The sequence below is a fragment of the Hydra viridissima genome, unplaced genomic scaffold (assembly GCF_058129835.1).
Source record: "Hydra viridissima isolate aposymbiotic clone 2 unplaced genomic scaffold, HvirCarnegie_v1 scaffold_11, whole genome shotgun sequence".
Classification (NCBI taxonomy): domain Eukaryota; kingdom Metazoa; phylum Cnidaria; class Hydrozoa; order Anthoathecata; family Hydridae; genus Hydra; species Hydra viridissima.
Genome location: NW_028324310.1, coordinates 15,041,897 through 15,058,137, shown reverse-complemented (window position 1 = coordinate 15,058,137; position 16,241 = coordinate 15,041,897). Strand labels below are relative to the sequence as shown.

Here is a 16,241-nt window from a genome sequence, read left to right as displayed (position 1 = left end):
AATTTGGTTTCAGTGTAAAGAAATTGAGAGCTGTTTAAATGCTTACATATGCTAAAGCAGTCAAGCTGTTTAATGAACTTATACAAACGGTGTTGTGAGAAAGATGAGCGCAGATTTTAATAAATGCCTGGGCATAAGTACGCCACACAAATTTACAGCTGCTACACCTGTCAACTGACGTATGTATTGAGGTAATAAACCGACGCGTGTCTTAAACTTTCTTTGTTAATAGGGACTTGCAAAACAGAGAAAAGGAGAATATATATATATATATATATATATATATATATATATATATATATATATATATATATATATATATATATATATATAAGAAAGATGAAGCGCACGAAGTTCACTTAGAAAACGATCGTTGGTCTCTCCCAAAATTCAGATCGCTGCCGATAAAAAAACTTTTAAAACGGAAAAACCTTCATTCTTAAAACTTAAGCTCTTTAAAAAAAAGAATAAAGATCAACTTTTTGGGACAGGAACATTTAAATGTTCTCCTTGTGCATAGAAAAGAGGCTTAATTCAGATTCTACAATTGCTAGAAAAAAAAAAAAAAAAACCCGAAAAGTTAACAAAATGACAGTCTAAACCTTAAGTAAATGAACGAAATGCCAAACCAAAAAACTGAAATTTTATTGAAAATTGACAAAAACTCGTTGCCGTAAATTTGTTCGTTGAATTTTTTAAATTTTCATCTTGTTTTAATTTAATTTTTTCTATTACAAAAAAATACTCTTTGTATTAAATATTAGTGTTATTAATATTTTTAAACAACGGGGCTAAAATATTTTTAACATTATGGTAAAAATGTTTACTTCATAATTGTAAAAAATTTTTAACTTTATCATCGCATCGAAGATAAGAATATTTTTGTAACTAGGCCGACTTAACCTCCAGTCTGAACCCCGCTCAACCTACCAGAATGGGTTGCTATGGTCGCGTAAAAAAAAAATTTTGTGTTTGTAATTAATAAAAATTTCAGAACGTCAGAATTTTAAAAAATATTCAAAAATATCGACAAAATGTTTTATTCGCAAAATATTAAAACTCTATAAATCTTGATTTTGAGAAGTAGTTTCTAGAGAAACATACTATCCATACAGTACCTCGATTACTCAAACATTCTTAAAAGATACGGAATAGAATATAAAACAAAAACAAAAACAAAACTAGCGACTGGAGCCAACCGCAACATTCTTCGAAGAAATTGAGAAATTATCCAAAAATGATATAGTTACAAAGAATGCGGTTCTCGAACGCGTGGCATCTTCAGTCAATACGCGATTTATTATTTGCCCTACTTTTTAAATTTGCTTTAAAAATGCAGTTAATCATCTTTTTGTGGTACTAAAACCCCTGAGGATGAGTTAGATACATTTGTATTACTATTCTCTTTGTCTTTTTCCCCACGAACGACGATGTTGTGTTCTGAACGATACTTGTTTAGTTCTTCACCCTTCTCATGGAGTTGAGTGTTTAGTTTTTCGATGACTTGTTGTATCTGTTGTAAAAAAAAAAATTTAATTAGAAAAACAATCTCTTCATGATACAACTTTTTAAGTATAAAAATTAATATCACCTATCTAAAGTTAAAACTGTAAAAAAGTTTAAATTTTAACATTTAGAGAAAAAAAAAAAGTTCGAATACTCAGAAAAGCTAAGAAGAGTCGTAGGGTATTTAGAAATTACATTTTTATTCTCTGCTTTAAAAACCTGATAAAAATATATTTATATTGAAAATATCTAAAACAAACAAAAAAAACAACAACAACAATTAAACTCAGCGATTTCAATTGTCAATGTTTATTTGAGTGCTTTGTGTGTGTGTGTGTGTGTGTGTGTGTGTGTGTGTGTGTGTGTGTGTGTGTGTGTGTGTGTGTGTGTGTGTGTGTGTGTGTGTGTGTGTGTGTGTGTTGTGTGTGTGTGTATGTGTGTGTGTGTTTTACATTTTAAATTAGTGTTATGTAAAAAAATGTTCAAAAACTTTATTATATTACACTAATTTTCATTTAGATTTTTATTTTACTGAGTTATAAAATGAAAAAGAATGATCAACTTGCCAATCTTTCAATTTCTTACTAATTTTATGTTATAACAATTTTTTCTACCATAATATTAAACTGATGAGACTAAAAAACTTCATTTATCAATTACTTTTTAATGCCCTTTTGAGGGCCCTTTTCTAGTCAAGGCCCATGCCAACTGGCTTGGCTGCCCCCTCTATGATGGGCATCTACATAGCATATTCTATAAATGCTACTGTTTTATATATGTGATCTTAACAAAAACCCATAAAATACATTTCAGCACCTGATTTTTATTGTTCTGTAATGCTGGAAGAACTTCCTTTACAGTTCGCTCTGACAGTATACCTCCTACCATTCGAAAACACTTGCGACTTTCATCTACATTTTTCAAGGTGTCAATAACCACACTTGAGAAAAAGAAAAAATTCAACTCTCTTTAAGCAAATAAAAAAACAAAAAACAACTGAAATCTAGAAATAATAACTTTTTTTAAGAAAAAAAAAATTAATATAAAAACACTTTAAAAAACCTAAAAGTTTTGTTGCACATGACTTGTTAACAAATCCTCACATGTTACATTTATTACAAAAATTAGATGATTAATTGAGAATATCAGCTTCAAACTAAGAATATAAACCCATTTTATAAAATAGCATTTTGAAAAACAAAAATTTTTTTTTTTTTGGCCTTGTAATAATAATAGCTACCTTTAAAAGTCAATTCTATCTTTAAAAAGCTCTGAAAGATTGTTAGATAAAAAAAAGGAAATTTTTTAAAAATCCAGTTTCGATGATAAGAGCATGAGAAATGTGTTTGTTTTCTATTAATTTGCAATCTCCCTGAAGAACATTGGTATATCCATTCATATCAACACTCTTTAAGTGCCAATTTCCTTAAATTGCTCAATATAACTTGGAAAGCTAAGCAAAAGTTAAAAGAGTAAATTTTTTTTGTGACATTAAAACTTGATTTGAGTAAGACTTTTAAACAGCCCAGATGATTTATCAATACTATCTGTGTCTTTGCAAATTCAACTCTTCACCCTAACCAACTAGTTTAATTGGTTTCCTAAAAAATGGTATGAGGTTGAGAACTGTTGCATGTTGTCAGAGAACAGTTAAATTTGGATTCTTAAGAGAATTTCTCTTCTTTTGATGAGAGGGCTAAAGTAGTTAAAGTTATCTTAAGCGTGTCTCAGCATACATATTGTTCAAACAAAGAATTGTTTTATAATGATAGGAGATGATGCCTCTTAATTTTTTTGACTGTTTTTACATATAGGATGGTGAAAAATCCAAAAATGTGACATCACTGGTTTTCCCCTTGCACCCTTCATATATATATATATATATATATATATATATATATATATATATATATATATATATATATATATATATATATATATTAGGGTGGCCCTTATATGATGATAAAAAATTAAATAAGAGCAATGTTAAGTCTGACCATTTTAAATGGTTCCATTTCATACAAAAAAATTATGTGTAAAGTTTCATAAAAAAATATTAATATTTAGAGGTGGTTCAACGACGTCAAAGTTTTCTCATATACGAATTTTTGATGTCTGTGACAGAATTCAGCACATTTTGCCATCAGTTTCATACAGAAAATTAATTCTAACTACTAAAAACAGTTCTTAATTACAGAGACAAACACAGAAACAATAGAATACAAAGTTACACATCTTCACTTAGTTGAACTAGTTAATTGTGAAGTAAGGTGGATTTTTTCACATTCGGAAAGTTTGCCCGGTTCTGTTCGATAACCTGCAGAGCATATTGCAGCTGTTCTTCGCTCTTAAATCGGCCAGACTTAGTTGCATCTTGGATCAAGGCAACTCCTCGTTCTGCATGGTCGTTTGTTACTGCCTGGGATTTCACGATTGCCTCTGCAACCTTGAAGTCATCTCTCCTGTTCCATGATTCAGGATCTTCGGCCAGGAATCCATCTGGCATGCCCAGAATAGAAAACAGGTTTCTGCTTCTTTTTGAGACAAAATCAGGAAGCGTCTTTTGTTGTACTGTCGCCAAGTCCACCACGACACGTTTCAAAGGTACTTCTTCTCCTTCCTGTTCTAATGATCTTTTAACAATTTCGCGTTTCGTAGTGAAATCCACTTCTGGATCGAAGAGGCTGAAAAGGATCAAATCTTCTGACAGGTACCAAAGATGGCCCGCAAGCTTGCGTGATGTTGCGGCACCAATATCTTGATCAGGGTAAGCCTGGAGTTGTTGAATAAGTTGTAGATCATTCCTAGCAGCTTTGTAAGCCAGAGGCGCCAAAAACCAGAACGTGATATAAACCGTTGCAAGAAATATGTTCACACGTAGGAGGCCACGAGACTCTCGCAAGGTCAGCTTAAACTGTGATCGAAACAGCCAAACCTTTATACTGTAAATGGCTTTCGCCATCCATCGAGCTTGATGCATTGACCCAGGCGCTCGAAAATTCTTCCAATCTGTAGGCTTTCTTCCTAAAAAGATGAGCATCAGTTTGAGCAGCTCGCGATAGTCATCTCGTGGCTGATGATCTTGCAGCTGCTGTTCACAGAAAACAATGATTACATGTTTGACTTCAGAGAGTTCAGCTGAGGCAACATCATCCGAAAAGGCATCTTCATAACTTTCCTGGTCAAAGGATGACCACTGTGCTTGAAATCGTTTGAAAACGAGTATTTCCGGAGCTTTACTGGGTCCCATACAGACACAAAAAGCAGCAGCCAATACCAGTTCCATGATGTGATGTCGACAACCAAAGTGCAGTAGAGGCTGCCCTAGTAGCTGTTCGAGAAGAACGCAAGCGCCAGACAGCCGACCGGTGTTGGAAGAGGTTGTATCGAAACACATACCATGGACAAAGTTTTCCAGCTTCCATTTTTGGATAGCATCATAGACTGCTTTGGCCTCATCTTGTCCAGTGCCTAAAAAGTAATTTATAGTAGTCTTTATTAAAGTTTGTCTGACATGATTTCACATTCACATTTCATAATAATAAATGATTTCGAAATTTATAAAAACATTTAACTAAAATAAAAGTAGGCATATATATTATACCATTATATATTATACCATTATGTATTACCTGCAGGAATCTTTGGAATATCCAAAAGCTTTGTCTTCCCCATTGTTGTGACAAGAATGGGCAACCTATCCACCTTCTCTGTTCCAGTCAGATCTTGCATCAGCTTGCCATCCCAGTGTACTGTAAGAGCAGTATTTGGCTTGAAATGTTGAATGATTCCGGAGGCAATTTGCTGTCGGTGTTTCCGACGGAGTCGTTGGATGGTTGATCTATTCAAAGCGAGTGATTCAGCGTCTTGTCCAAGAGCCCTCGAAGCCTCAACGATGACCATCATAGCAGCCCTGTCGCTCATTTTATTTCTATCAAGCATAGATGCCAGCTGTGGTGAAACAACACTTTGGCGTCCTCGCTTTCGTGATGAAGAAGAAGGAGTAACAGTACTTGTGCTTAGAACTGGATCCTCATCTTCAGGTTCAGACTGACTTTCTTCTGAATCAGCGCTGCTGCTCTCCAACACAGCTTTATCTAGCAAGGTGTTTTTATCAAGTTGAGATCGATGTACTCTCTTTTGCAATATCTGCTTTCTCTCATTCTGCTTTTTTTGTTGTTGAAGCAGAACCTTATCGATTCCGCCCATGCAGCCAGGTCGTCCCTTTTTTCTTTGAGATTCCAGAAAGACCTTATCTTCTTGATTCTCAATTAGCTCCATGGCGTCAGCATGTGCAATGTCGAACAGTTCTTCTATTGCGGCTGAAAATGCGGTTTCATTTGTTTGTTGAGTCTCGGTCTTGCGGCTCTTGTTTTTCTTTAGACTTTTCCACTCGAAGAATAATTGCTCAAGCTTTTTGATGGAATCTTGATGATGCCTGGTTGGAATTTTAGCTCGAAACCAGAAATCTTCAACTTTCTCAATAGCGTGGGTTGCAGCCTTTCGAATATCCTCTTTCAAAACATTGTGGAGATGTAGAAAGTGACCAAGAACCTGCTTCCCTGATGGCAATTTACTACCTTCAATTCTTTCAGCAGGGCTAACAAGATAAATTTGTGAATGCAATGCCATCTGAAAATGCCAAACAGATTTATACTAATCATCATAATATTATAACATAATATTAAACTATGCAATTTTTGGCATAAACAAATTACAAAATTACACATGCCATTGACATGCCATGCAATAATACAAAACGAAATCTACAGTCATACAGACTCCCTCATATAATTATATATATAACATAATATATTTTATAATTAAATTGACATACTAACCTTTGCTGATTGCTAATATCTGTGATTATTGATAACTATTAAATAGAAATTTTATTTTGATTAATTAACAAACAACAGTAGAAGAAGAAATTTATAATACCAGATGGCTACAAAGAACTAGCACAAGAATTATTTAAATATTATATAAGATGCCCAATAGGTGCTAATATTAAATTATATTACATGTTTAGTTTTGTTTACTGAAAAAAATGACTGAAGAAAATTATGAATTAATAAAATTACTGAGGAAAATTATAAATTATTTATTTAGATATATTGAAGAACATTTTTTTTATGCGTTATTACCTTTATATTTATTATAATTTTATATTTAATTATTTTTTAGATTAGTACATTATTGAAACATGATATCTAGTTCAAATTATTGATTGAAATATATTTATTCATTTAATATTCAAAATCATTTATTGAAAAGAACCTGAAATTTTTTTTCGCCGATTTTGGTATTCTCACAAAACTAAAGCTTAGTTGAGCCACCTCTAAATATTGTTCAATCCTGCTCATATTTGGCCTGAATTATTTTTTTATATATTGGAACTCATCTGAGGGGTCAGACAATGATATTTTAAAACTTCAAAAATAAGGGCCACCCTAATATATATATATATATATATATATATATATATATATATATATATATATATATATATATATATATATATATATATATATATATATATATATATATATATATATATATATATATATATATATACAGTACTGGTCATAAGTTTAGAGCCACCTGTTTTTTTCATCATTTTGCGGCATAAGTATGGTGAGGTTAACATTATAAGCATAACAATGCATATAGTAATTTGACAAGGTACGAATCTATTGATATTCATGAATAATTGTGTATTGAACCAAATATAAATATTGATTTTCATGAGTTCTTTAACATTATAGCCAATTTTTGAACATTTTAACATATTTTGGTAACTTTATGATGTATTGGTATTGATGTTTTGGTTAATTCAGTTGTTATTTATGCTACTTTTTGGAATGTGTACACTAGTTAGATAATGTATTTAACGTTATTTTCATTTATATTTTAGAGTTTAAGCCAAAAAATTGAAAAAAAGTCGCTATGCTGTACAAAATGCATATAAGAAACATTTGGAATCAAATACATTCACGGACAAACCCAGATGTGGCCATCCTAGAATGTCAACTTTACATCAAGATAGAACCTTAAAACACCTGGCCCTAACAAATCGTCGCCTTTCTTCCAGAATTTTGTCTCTACAGTGGCATGATGTTGGTGGACCTTTAATATCTCCAAAATCTGTTTGTCGTCGTTTGAATAAAGAAGGTTTGAATGGTTGTGTTGCTATTAAAAAGCCTTTTATCTCAAAAATTAATCAGCAGAAGCATCTCAAATTTGCACACGAATTTTTGCATTTTAGTGTTACTGATTGGCAAACGGTGTTGTGATCTGATGAGTCCAAATTTAATTTAGCTGGTAATGATTCTCGACGTATTTTCGTTTGACATTGTCAAAATGAATCATATAAACCGAAATGTTTGCAGGGAACTGTAAAGCATGGTGGTGGTAGCATCATGGTGTGGGGTTGTATGTCATCTTTTGGGCCGGGCCAGTTGGATCAGGTGGAAGGAATCATGAATGGTGCCATGTATAGAGATTTTGCAAAAGCATTTGCTACCTTCAGCAACAGCATTGTTTCTTGCAACTTTTCCATGGATCTTTCAGCAAGATAATGATCCTAAGCACACGTCCAAAGTGGCTAAAGGCTTTCTAGCTGCTAATGGTGTTCAAGTCTTGCACTAGCCACCCCAGTCACCGGATTTGAACCCCATAGAAAAGTTGTGGGATGAAATTGATTGCCGCTGTGCAGGAAAACGTGCTAGTAATAAACATGAACTTTGGGACTTTATTTCTGCCGCTTGAACTAGTATTACTGCTGTTGATTGCAATGAAACTTGTTGACACTATGCCAGCCCAGTTGGCTGAAGTAATTAAAAATAAAGGTGGACCTACTCATTATTAATATTTTAATACTCATTTTGGTACTAAAATGTTATAACAATATATTTTGCATGTTTCAATAACATATTATTTTGCTGCACTGGGGTTATGGCTTTATAATCTGCAAAAAACTAAAAAAAAAGGGGTGGCTCTAAACTTATGACCAGTACTGTATATATATATATATATATATATATATATATATATATATATATATATATATATATATATATATATATATATATATAGGGTAATTCCACGTAAAAGAGGAAAAAAAAAAAAAAAAAAAATTTCACGGTGACATATAATAACTTTTTTAAATTTATTTTCCAACTATTTAAGAATACTTTTAAGAAAAAAATTTATTAAAAAAATCATTTTATCATACTATAACATACTTTTAAAGTTATAAGGGTTATATGAGCACTTTTTGACGTTTATATATAGTCATGTTGTGAAGCGTTGAAAAAGGTTTCAGTGCTGTTTTTTAAAATAATTTTTACTTCTAAGTTTGACTAAAAGGCAAAATTAAACATTATGCATAATATTTTTTATAAAAACGAACTCTAACTAGGTCTATAAGAAGAGCATACTAATGAAAACAAGACGTTACGACCGTCACAAAAAAAAGTCGAAAAGTTTTTTCTATGCTTCGTATCAAACTTTTTAAAACTACAATCATGGTAAAAGTAAAGATACTCGTACATATTTTATCATCGTTTCAAAAAAAAAACATTAAAGTGCTTTAGATTACCATTTCAACATGTTACTAAGTACGTTACGACCATCACGAAATGTTTGTTTTTCCATCACGGCTTCTTGACTTAAAAAAAAAAGTTTAAGCGCGAACGATTTAATTCATTTCAAACGATATATATCATTTAAACCAAGTTATAATATTAATCAATTTTGTTTATTGTTTAATTTGCAGTTTGTTTATTCATTTTATTACTAAACTTGTTAAAATTTTTTTTGAAACTATGAATAACTAATTTCAAAAAATTGCGAAACGTTGTAAATTTTTATTTACAACATTTCGCGGGTTTTTAAAAAATACATAACGGAGCATAAATCACAAACAGCAGGCGTTATATTTAATAACATTTAAAATGCCAAAGTCAGATGCTGAAAGATCGAAAGCTTATAGAGCAAGAAACAGAAAAGCTTTGTTAGAAAAAGAAAGAAAGAGAAGTTATCTAAGGCCGCAGTTATTGACACCAAGAAAAGAAAACAAACAAAAAAATCAAGCGAAGGTTCGCAACCAAAGGCTAAGAATGAAAAAAAAACTTGAATTCAATACTAAAGTCAGTCTAAATTCCACGCAAGACAACTCTTATAACTGCAAATCGTCAATGAGAAAGGCATTAAACAAGTATTTATTATACTAACATAACTTTTTTAATACAATTGCTTACACATAATTTGGGTTCTTTTATATCAAATAACATTTTTAGGACAAAACAGGCTCTTCCAAAGTCTCCAAGTAAGAGACGAACTATTGTAGAGCAGTTGGGTGCTGAATATGGCCTATGCACTGCTAAAGAAATACATTGAGTTCACTTCACATCAGAAGAAATTGAAAAAGTAAAAGTATTTTATGAAAGAGAAGATATATCAGTTATGTCTCCTGGAAGAAAAGATTGTATGAAAATCGACGGAGAAAAAGTTCAAAAGCGCTATTTAGTTATGAATTTAAAGGAGCTGCATCAACTGTATTGTGAGGAGAGTGCTGGCAAAACAATTAAGTTGAGTAAGTTTTGTGAATTAAGGCCTCCATACATTCTTACGTGCAAAAATACACCACTTGAAACATGTGGTTGTGTTTATCACAGTAATTTTACTTATTTGTGTGCTGCTTTGGCAAGTAAAATACCTTTTCCATTGTATTGCAATAAATGGTTCGAAAATTATGTATTGTGCAAGCCCCCAACGTACCAATGTTGGATAATGAAATGTTCATTGTGTTGTGATAGTAAATTATTGAAAGTTTCTTTGCCCGAAAACGGAGACATGGATACCTTAATCACCTATAATTGGTGGATTAAAGAAGATCATCGCTGTGTACTCAGTCAACATAAAAAAAACATAAAAGGTATTTTTAAGCATTTCCGCGACTATTTACTAGAGTTTACTGAGCATCATCTCACTAAAAAGCACCAGTCTGAGCAATACCGCAGTCAAAAAGAAAATCTCGAACCGGACCAAATTTTGATACACTTTGATTATTCACAAAACTATACATGTGGTTATCAAGATGCTGTTCAAGCTGCTTATTGGTCACAGTCAACTATTACCTTGTTTACAGTTGTAATCTATCGTTACCAATTAGAGCCAAAATCAGTTGTAATAATATCCGACGATAATGATAAATCAAAACGCGCCACTACTACATATTTAAGTGAAATATTTGACCTCTATTGCATTGATTATATAAAAAAAGTTGTATTATGGAGTGATGGTCCATGCACTCAATTCAAAAATAGATACATGGCCAAATTCATACAACATTGCTCTGTGAAATATCATTTTCAAAGAATAGAATGGAACTTCTTTGCTACCTCTCACGGTAAAGGAGCAGTTGATGGAGTAGGAGGGTCATTAAAGCGATTTGTTTGGAACAGCGTAAAATCTCGTGAAGTGGTCGTCTTAAACGCTAAAGACTTTCTCTTAGCATCAAATGGGTGCAAAACATATGTTAGACTTATCAACACAGATGATATTTATCTAAGGTGGGCCTTAATAGCTGATAAGATAGAAGAAGCAAAAGCCGTTAAAAATATTACCAAAATGCATTTCTGGCAAGTAAAAAATGGAAAGTTTTTGGTTTCAAAATTCTCCAATATTTTGTAATGGGGTTGCGGAACAATTTTAAAATTTATGTATAAGTAAAAAAAATTTACTTATCTAAGATATTTTTTTCCTATATTGGATTCCTGGCTCCGCAAAACATTTGCCAGGCGTATGAAAGTACATACTCCTAGGTATTGAGTTGTATTAAATAGAGTTAATAAAACAAAAAAAAACAGGAAGCATAAATAGCATTAAGCATTTGTTGCCTACTCCAAATAAAACGATCCCAGTATTGAAGAACCATCATGGATAACCTTTATAATGTTATAAAATTCATATTTTTTAACATAATTTAATTGGTTTTTATAATCATTCATCTTTTATTATGTCATTCATTGTGTTATTTGTTGTTTTTCATTTTTGGCTTTTTCGTTACGACCGTCACAGTTACGAACGTCACGACATAAGACTTAACAAAATTTTCAGAAAACTTCAAGCAAAAGCTATGAAACTCACCATATAGTAAGTTCAATCTGTAGTTAAAGAACACAGCAAAGGATTTTTTTTTCACTGTGTAGATGGCTGCAAAAAGATTGACAAAGTTTATTTGTTTAGATTTGTCAAAAAGTAAGCGTTACGACCGTCACGCTACATTAAGTTGATTTTTCAAATAAGTTGAACACTTGAATGGTTTAACTTTTGCATACTAAATTATATAATAGTATTTAACATTTCTGGAAATTTTCATGTAAATACCATTCTTGGTTAATTTTTAATGGCTAAAAAAGCGTCAAATGTTACGACCGTCACTTGCGTGGAATTGCCCATATATATATATATATATATATATATATATATATATATATATATATATATATATATATATATATATATATATATATATATATATATATATATGAAGGGTGCAAGGGGAAAACCAGTGATGTCACATTTTCAGATTTTTCACCCTACTATATGGAGTTATTCATCCTACTATATAGCAAGTATGCTGTTGCATCATTACAATTAAATAAATCATTAAAAAAAATTAAGTCACCCCTGAATTTATGCATAACAAAAGGTACCATAAGGGGTAAACCAGTGATGTCCATATCTTTCAAGCTTGAAAAGAGTGCTGTTCATCATTAAGCCATTCAAAATCTTTTTAGGATAATGTTATCATTTACTGTTTATTAAAATGGTGGATAAATGTAAATTTCCTGATATTACAGAAAATCCAAAAAAAAAAGGCAAAAACTTGGATGAAAGTGGGAAAAACAGAGAAATGAATGATTATTATTACATGAAATGGGCCTTCCCTGCTACTGCAAGTATTATAAATGTTTTCAAATAACAACAGCGGAAGAGAGAGAACTTTTGCTAACACAATTTAACAAAATACAAAGTAGAGATCACCAAGACACCTTTCTTGCTTTGATGATTGAGGTTTTTAGTATAAAACGAAGAAGACCTCAAAAAGTAGAAGAAACACTATTACTACATGACCACTCATCCTCTTCTTTATCAAAGTGGCAAGAGATAACAGTACTCAAAAGATTCCAGTTTGTATCAATTCTTTTTTATCGTCTTTGGCATTGGAAAAGCAAGAGTAGAAAGAATCAGAAAGTCTTGCTAAGACTGGTGAGTATACAAGCATATATAAAATGTTATTTACTAAATAATAATTAAAATAAATAATCAAAAAATTAATATAACGATGTATAAATGTAATTTAACCAATTTTCTTTAAAAATTAACAAAACAAATTATTCTTTGTATAATTTGACAGCTAACAATCTTAAACAGTTTAATATTTGATCACATTGCTTGTGAAACTACATTTTTTTATTTAGGAATTCCTCCTGTGAGCCTGCAAGGAAAACACACAAACTGTCCTCTTGCCTTTTCTGAATACCTTGTGAATAGTATTAATGATCATATTAAATCTTTTAGAGGACGGCAAAGTCATTATGCTTTGTATGATACTAGGAAGCTTTATCTGCCAGAGGAACTTAATTTATCAAAGATGCACGAAATGTATAAGGAGAGCTTCCCACAATATAAAGATTGTAGTGAAAGCTACAAGTACTTTAATGTATATATATATATATATATATATATATATATATATATATATATATATATATATATATATATATATATATATATATATATATATATATATATATATATATATATATATATATACACACTATGTCACACTATTAAAAAAAAGTTTTCATCCACCTGTCCTGTTCATTTTTCAGACGCGATAACTTTTTATTGAACAAAGATATAAGCAATATTTCAACTAAATGATATCAGTTAACCATTCAAGAAATATTGTAAAAAAAGATTTTACAAAGTAAAGAATAGAAAATTAAATATCGCATTTTAAACTACACAATGCCTGTTTTTTGCGCCAAAAAAGTTTTCATCCACCCTGTACTCCAACCTCAATTTGTTATGTAACCAGAATTAAAGTAATGTTTTTTAAATATAAATTAGATTTAGTAAGATTTTTGTATTATTTTTTCTTTATGTGAATCTTTTACATTTTTAATTTTTGTTAGAATAATCATTAAAAATGAGAGTTGCAGAGGAAATTCGATCACTTATTGTTAGACTATGGAAGGAGGGAAAATCACAGCGGAGAAATAGTAAAGAAACCACGTTCAACTGTGCAGTCCATTATCAAGAAATACCAAACCACCAAAAAAATTGCTGATAAGCCACGTACAGGACGTCCAAATAAGATTCAAGTATTGCATAAACGAGCTATTCTGAGAAGAGTCATCCAGAATCCTAAAATAAGTGCTCCAAAACTTGCTGGAATCCTGCAAAATAATTACAATTTAAAAGTTGATCCTGAAACTATCAGAATAACCTTAGAAAGAGCTGGATACAATGGTAGAGTACCATTGAAAAAGCCCTACATCAGCAAAGTAAACAAAGCCAAACGACTACACTTTGCAAAGCTTTATATTAATGAACCACAAACACTCTGGGAATCTGTCCTTTTTTACAGATGAGTCAAAATTTAATGTGTTTTCATCAGATGGAAGAGTTAAAAAGTTTTGAGAAAACCAAATGAAGCATTTAAAAAACAAAACTTGTGTCTAACAGTGAAGCATGGTGGAGGAAGTGTTTTAGTGTGGGGGTGTATGAGTGCTTCAGGTGTAGGAAACTTGGTTTTCATTAATGGAAATATGGATCAAAATGTGTATTTAAACATTCTAAAAAATTATCTGGAAGAAAGTGTCCACAAATTGGGACTTACTAAGTCATTTATTTTTCAGCAAGATAACGATCCAAAACATACAGCCAAACGTGTCAAGGAATGGCTTATATTTAAAATAGCTAAGCAACTTCATACACTTCCACAATCTCCAGATTTAAATCCTATTGAACATCTGTGGGATGAATTGGGTAGAAGAATTAGGAACCATGATGTAACAAATCGGCAACAACTCCAATCAGTAATTATGAAAGAGTGGGGCTCAATTACTCCAGAAATTATCCAAAAATTAGTTAATACTATGAAAAACAGACTGCATGAGGTAATAAAGCTTGTGGTGGAAACACAAGATATTAAAATACTAGCAAACTGAGTTTGCATAACAATTTTATTTGATTTTTGTAAAGTGGATGAAAACTTTTTTGGTGCAAAAAAACAAGCATTGTGTAGTTTAAAATGCAATATTTAATTTTCTATTCTTTATTTTGTAAAATCTTTTTTTACAATATTTCTTGAATGGTTAACTGATATCATTTAGTTGAAATTTTGCTTATATCTTTGTTCAATAAAAAGTTATCACGTCTGAAAAATGAACAGGACAGGTGAATGAAAACTTTTTTGACGCAGTGTGTGTGTGTGTGTGTGTGTGTGTGTGTGTGTGTGTCTATATATATATATATATATATATATATATATATATATATATATATATATATATATATATATATATATATATATATATATATATATATATATATAGACACACACACACACACACACTGCGTCAAAAAAGTAATAATTGGTTAGAAATTACCAAAAAGGTACCTATGCTAAACCAAAAAAGTCAATACTTAACCAACCTGTGTTCACTTATCTCTGCTTCAAGTTCTCCAATTTTGTTTACTATGATTCGTTGTTCTTGACGCATCTGGTTGAATTTTGTAATTATTTGCTCTTGTGATAATTCAGACTTCGTTTTTGCTTTTCCAGCGGCCATTTTTTACTGAAGATGATAAAACACATTTCTCAAAAGAACATCCTATCTTGAGGTATGATGTTCTTTTGGGACATGTTTTTTATCATCGTTTTTTTATCATTTTATCAAAGTGCACTTTTCAACCCACCCTAAGTACATTACTTTACACAGGGTGCGTAGAAACTCGTAAGAAGAAAGTATGGCTTTTTATAAAATCATAACTAACGCTCTAAAACATAACAAAATTTTACAAACAAGTTGTTTTTAATAATCCTTAAGCAAGGCAATCATTCAATATGTCCTCTTTAGGGAGCAATTATTAAAATCAGGCGAGTTTTGAACCTTGAGCAAACTTTCATTTTTGAGCATTGTTTCTTTATAGAAATTTTCAAAGATTTCATATTTTCATGAGATGCGGCACAAACCTTAGACTCAATTTCTCCCCATTTGCTATGAGAAATTCAGATCAGGGCTGCGCGGAGGTTTCTTTTCCTTTGACCAAAAACCATAACTGTTGCAAGGCGCTTTGTATAAAAAGGATTTCTAGTGTTTTTTGAGACATCTTCAGCCTTTTTAAGGCTTGTATAGTAATTATTTCTACATTTGTGAAGAGAACCCAATGTTGAAAAACTTATCAGAAAACAACATTTTTTTTTTTTCCCTATTTTTGAGAATGTTGAATAACCTTTATGATCTTTTCAGCGTTGGAGCCTGTGGTCGAGCATGTGATCAGATGACGTCTTGTTCTTGCCCTTGACTTTGCTTTAGAATGGTCCTTGATGTTATGCTGTTGGTACCCTCATTTACTCCAGCTTCCCTAACTATTTTTCTCATTGATCTTATGAGATTATTTTTTATTTTTGATTGACACTTTTAATCGAA

At 31.3% G+C, this 16,241-nt stretch overlaps 3 protein-coding genes across 5 annotated transcripts; 1 reads left to right on the top strand and 2 right to left on the bottom strand.

Moving 5' to 3' along the window:
* Positions 1-1,026: 1,026 nt before the first annotated feature.
* LOC145191007 (prefoldin subunit 2-like) lies at positions 1,027-15,416 on the bottom strand. Its single transcript, XM_090067044.1, has 3 exons — positions 15,244-15,416; positions 2,323-2,446; positions 1,027-1,513 (listed from the first exon to the last, which is right to left on the bottom strand). Exons 1-3 carry the CDS (start codon positions 15,378-15,380, stop codon positions 1,340-1,342), a joined length of 435 nt encoding a protein of 144 aa, XP_089923170.1. The 5' UTR covers positions 15,381-15,416; the 3' UTR covers positions 1,027-1,339.
* Positions 3,496-6,384, bottom strand: LOC149882380 (uncharacterized). Of its 3 annotated transcripts, none has more exons than XM_090067043.1 (3): positions 6,348-6,384; positions 5,126-6,138; positions 3,496-4,515 (listed from the first exon to the last, which is right to left on the bottom strand). In XM_090067043.1, exon 2 carries the CDS (start codon positions 6,136-6,138, stop codon positions 5,128-5,130), a length of 1,011 nt encoding a protein of 336 aa, XP_089923169.1. In that variant the 5' UTR covers positions 6,348-6,384; the 3' UTR covers positions 3,496-4,515; positions 5,126-5,127. The 3 variants fall into 3 exon arrangements, with proteins under 3 accessions (XP_089923169.1, XP_089923166.1, XP_089923167.1); XM_090067040.1 differs by having other exon boundaries at positions 3,496-4,977; positions 5,139-6,138; XM_090067041.1 differs by having other exon boundaries at positions 3,496-4,977; positions 5,139-6,106; positions 6,348-6,375.
* Positions 9,566-11,343, top strand: LOC149882379 (uncharacterized). Its single transcript, XM_090067091.1, has 3 exons — positions 9,566-9,727; positions 9,810-11,171; positions 11,265-11,343. The coding sequence occupies exons 2-3, from the start codon at positions 9,976-9,978 to the stop codon at positions 11,341-11,343; spliced, it is 1,275 nt and encodes a 424-aa protein (XP_089923217.1). The 5' UTR covers positions 9,566-9,727; positions 9,810-9,975.
* Positions 15,417-16,241: the final 825 nt, after the last annotated feature.

What these genes read in the sequence shown, in the direction of transcription:
- LOC145191007 (XM_090067044.1), bottom strand. Translation starts at nt 15,380, where the DNA reads ATGGCCGCTGGAAAAGCAAAAACGAAGTCTGAATTATCACAAGAGCAA. An exon ending in GCAGAGATAAGTGAACACAG is followed by an intron (nt 2,447 to 15,243) that starts GTTGGTTAAGTA and finishes CTTTTTCTCAAG; the next exon opens with TGTGGTTATTGACACCTTGA. An exon ending in TACAGAACAATAAAAATCAG is followed by an intron (nt 1,514 to 2,322) that starts GTGCTGAAATGT and finishes TTTTTACAACAG; the next exon opens with ATACAACAAGTCATCGAAAA.
- LOC149882379 (XM_090067091.1), top strand. Translation starts at nt 9,976, where the DNA reads ATGTCTCCTGGAAGAAAAGATTGTATGAAAATCGACGGAGAAAAAGTT. An exon ending in TGGCAAGTAAAAAATGGAAA is followed by an intron (nt 11,172 to 11,264) that starts GTTTTTGGTTTC and finishes TACTTATCTAAG; the next exon opens with ATATTTTTTTCCTATATTGG.
- LOC149882380 (XM_090067040.1), bottom strand. Translation starts at nt 6,138, where the DNA reads ATGGCATTGCATTCACAAATTTATCTTGTTAGCCCTGCTGAAAGAATT. An exon ending in TATTCCAAAGATTCCTGCAG is followed by an intron (nt 4,978 to 5,138) that starts GTAATACATAAT and finishes ATTACTTTTTAG; the next exon opens with GCACTGGACAAGATGAGGCC.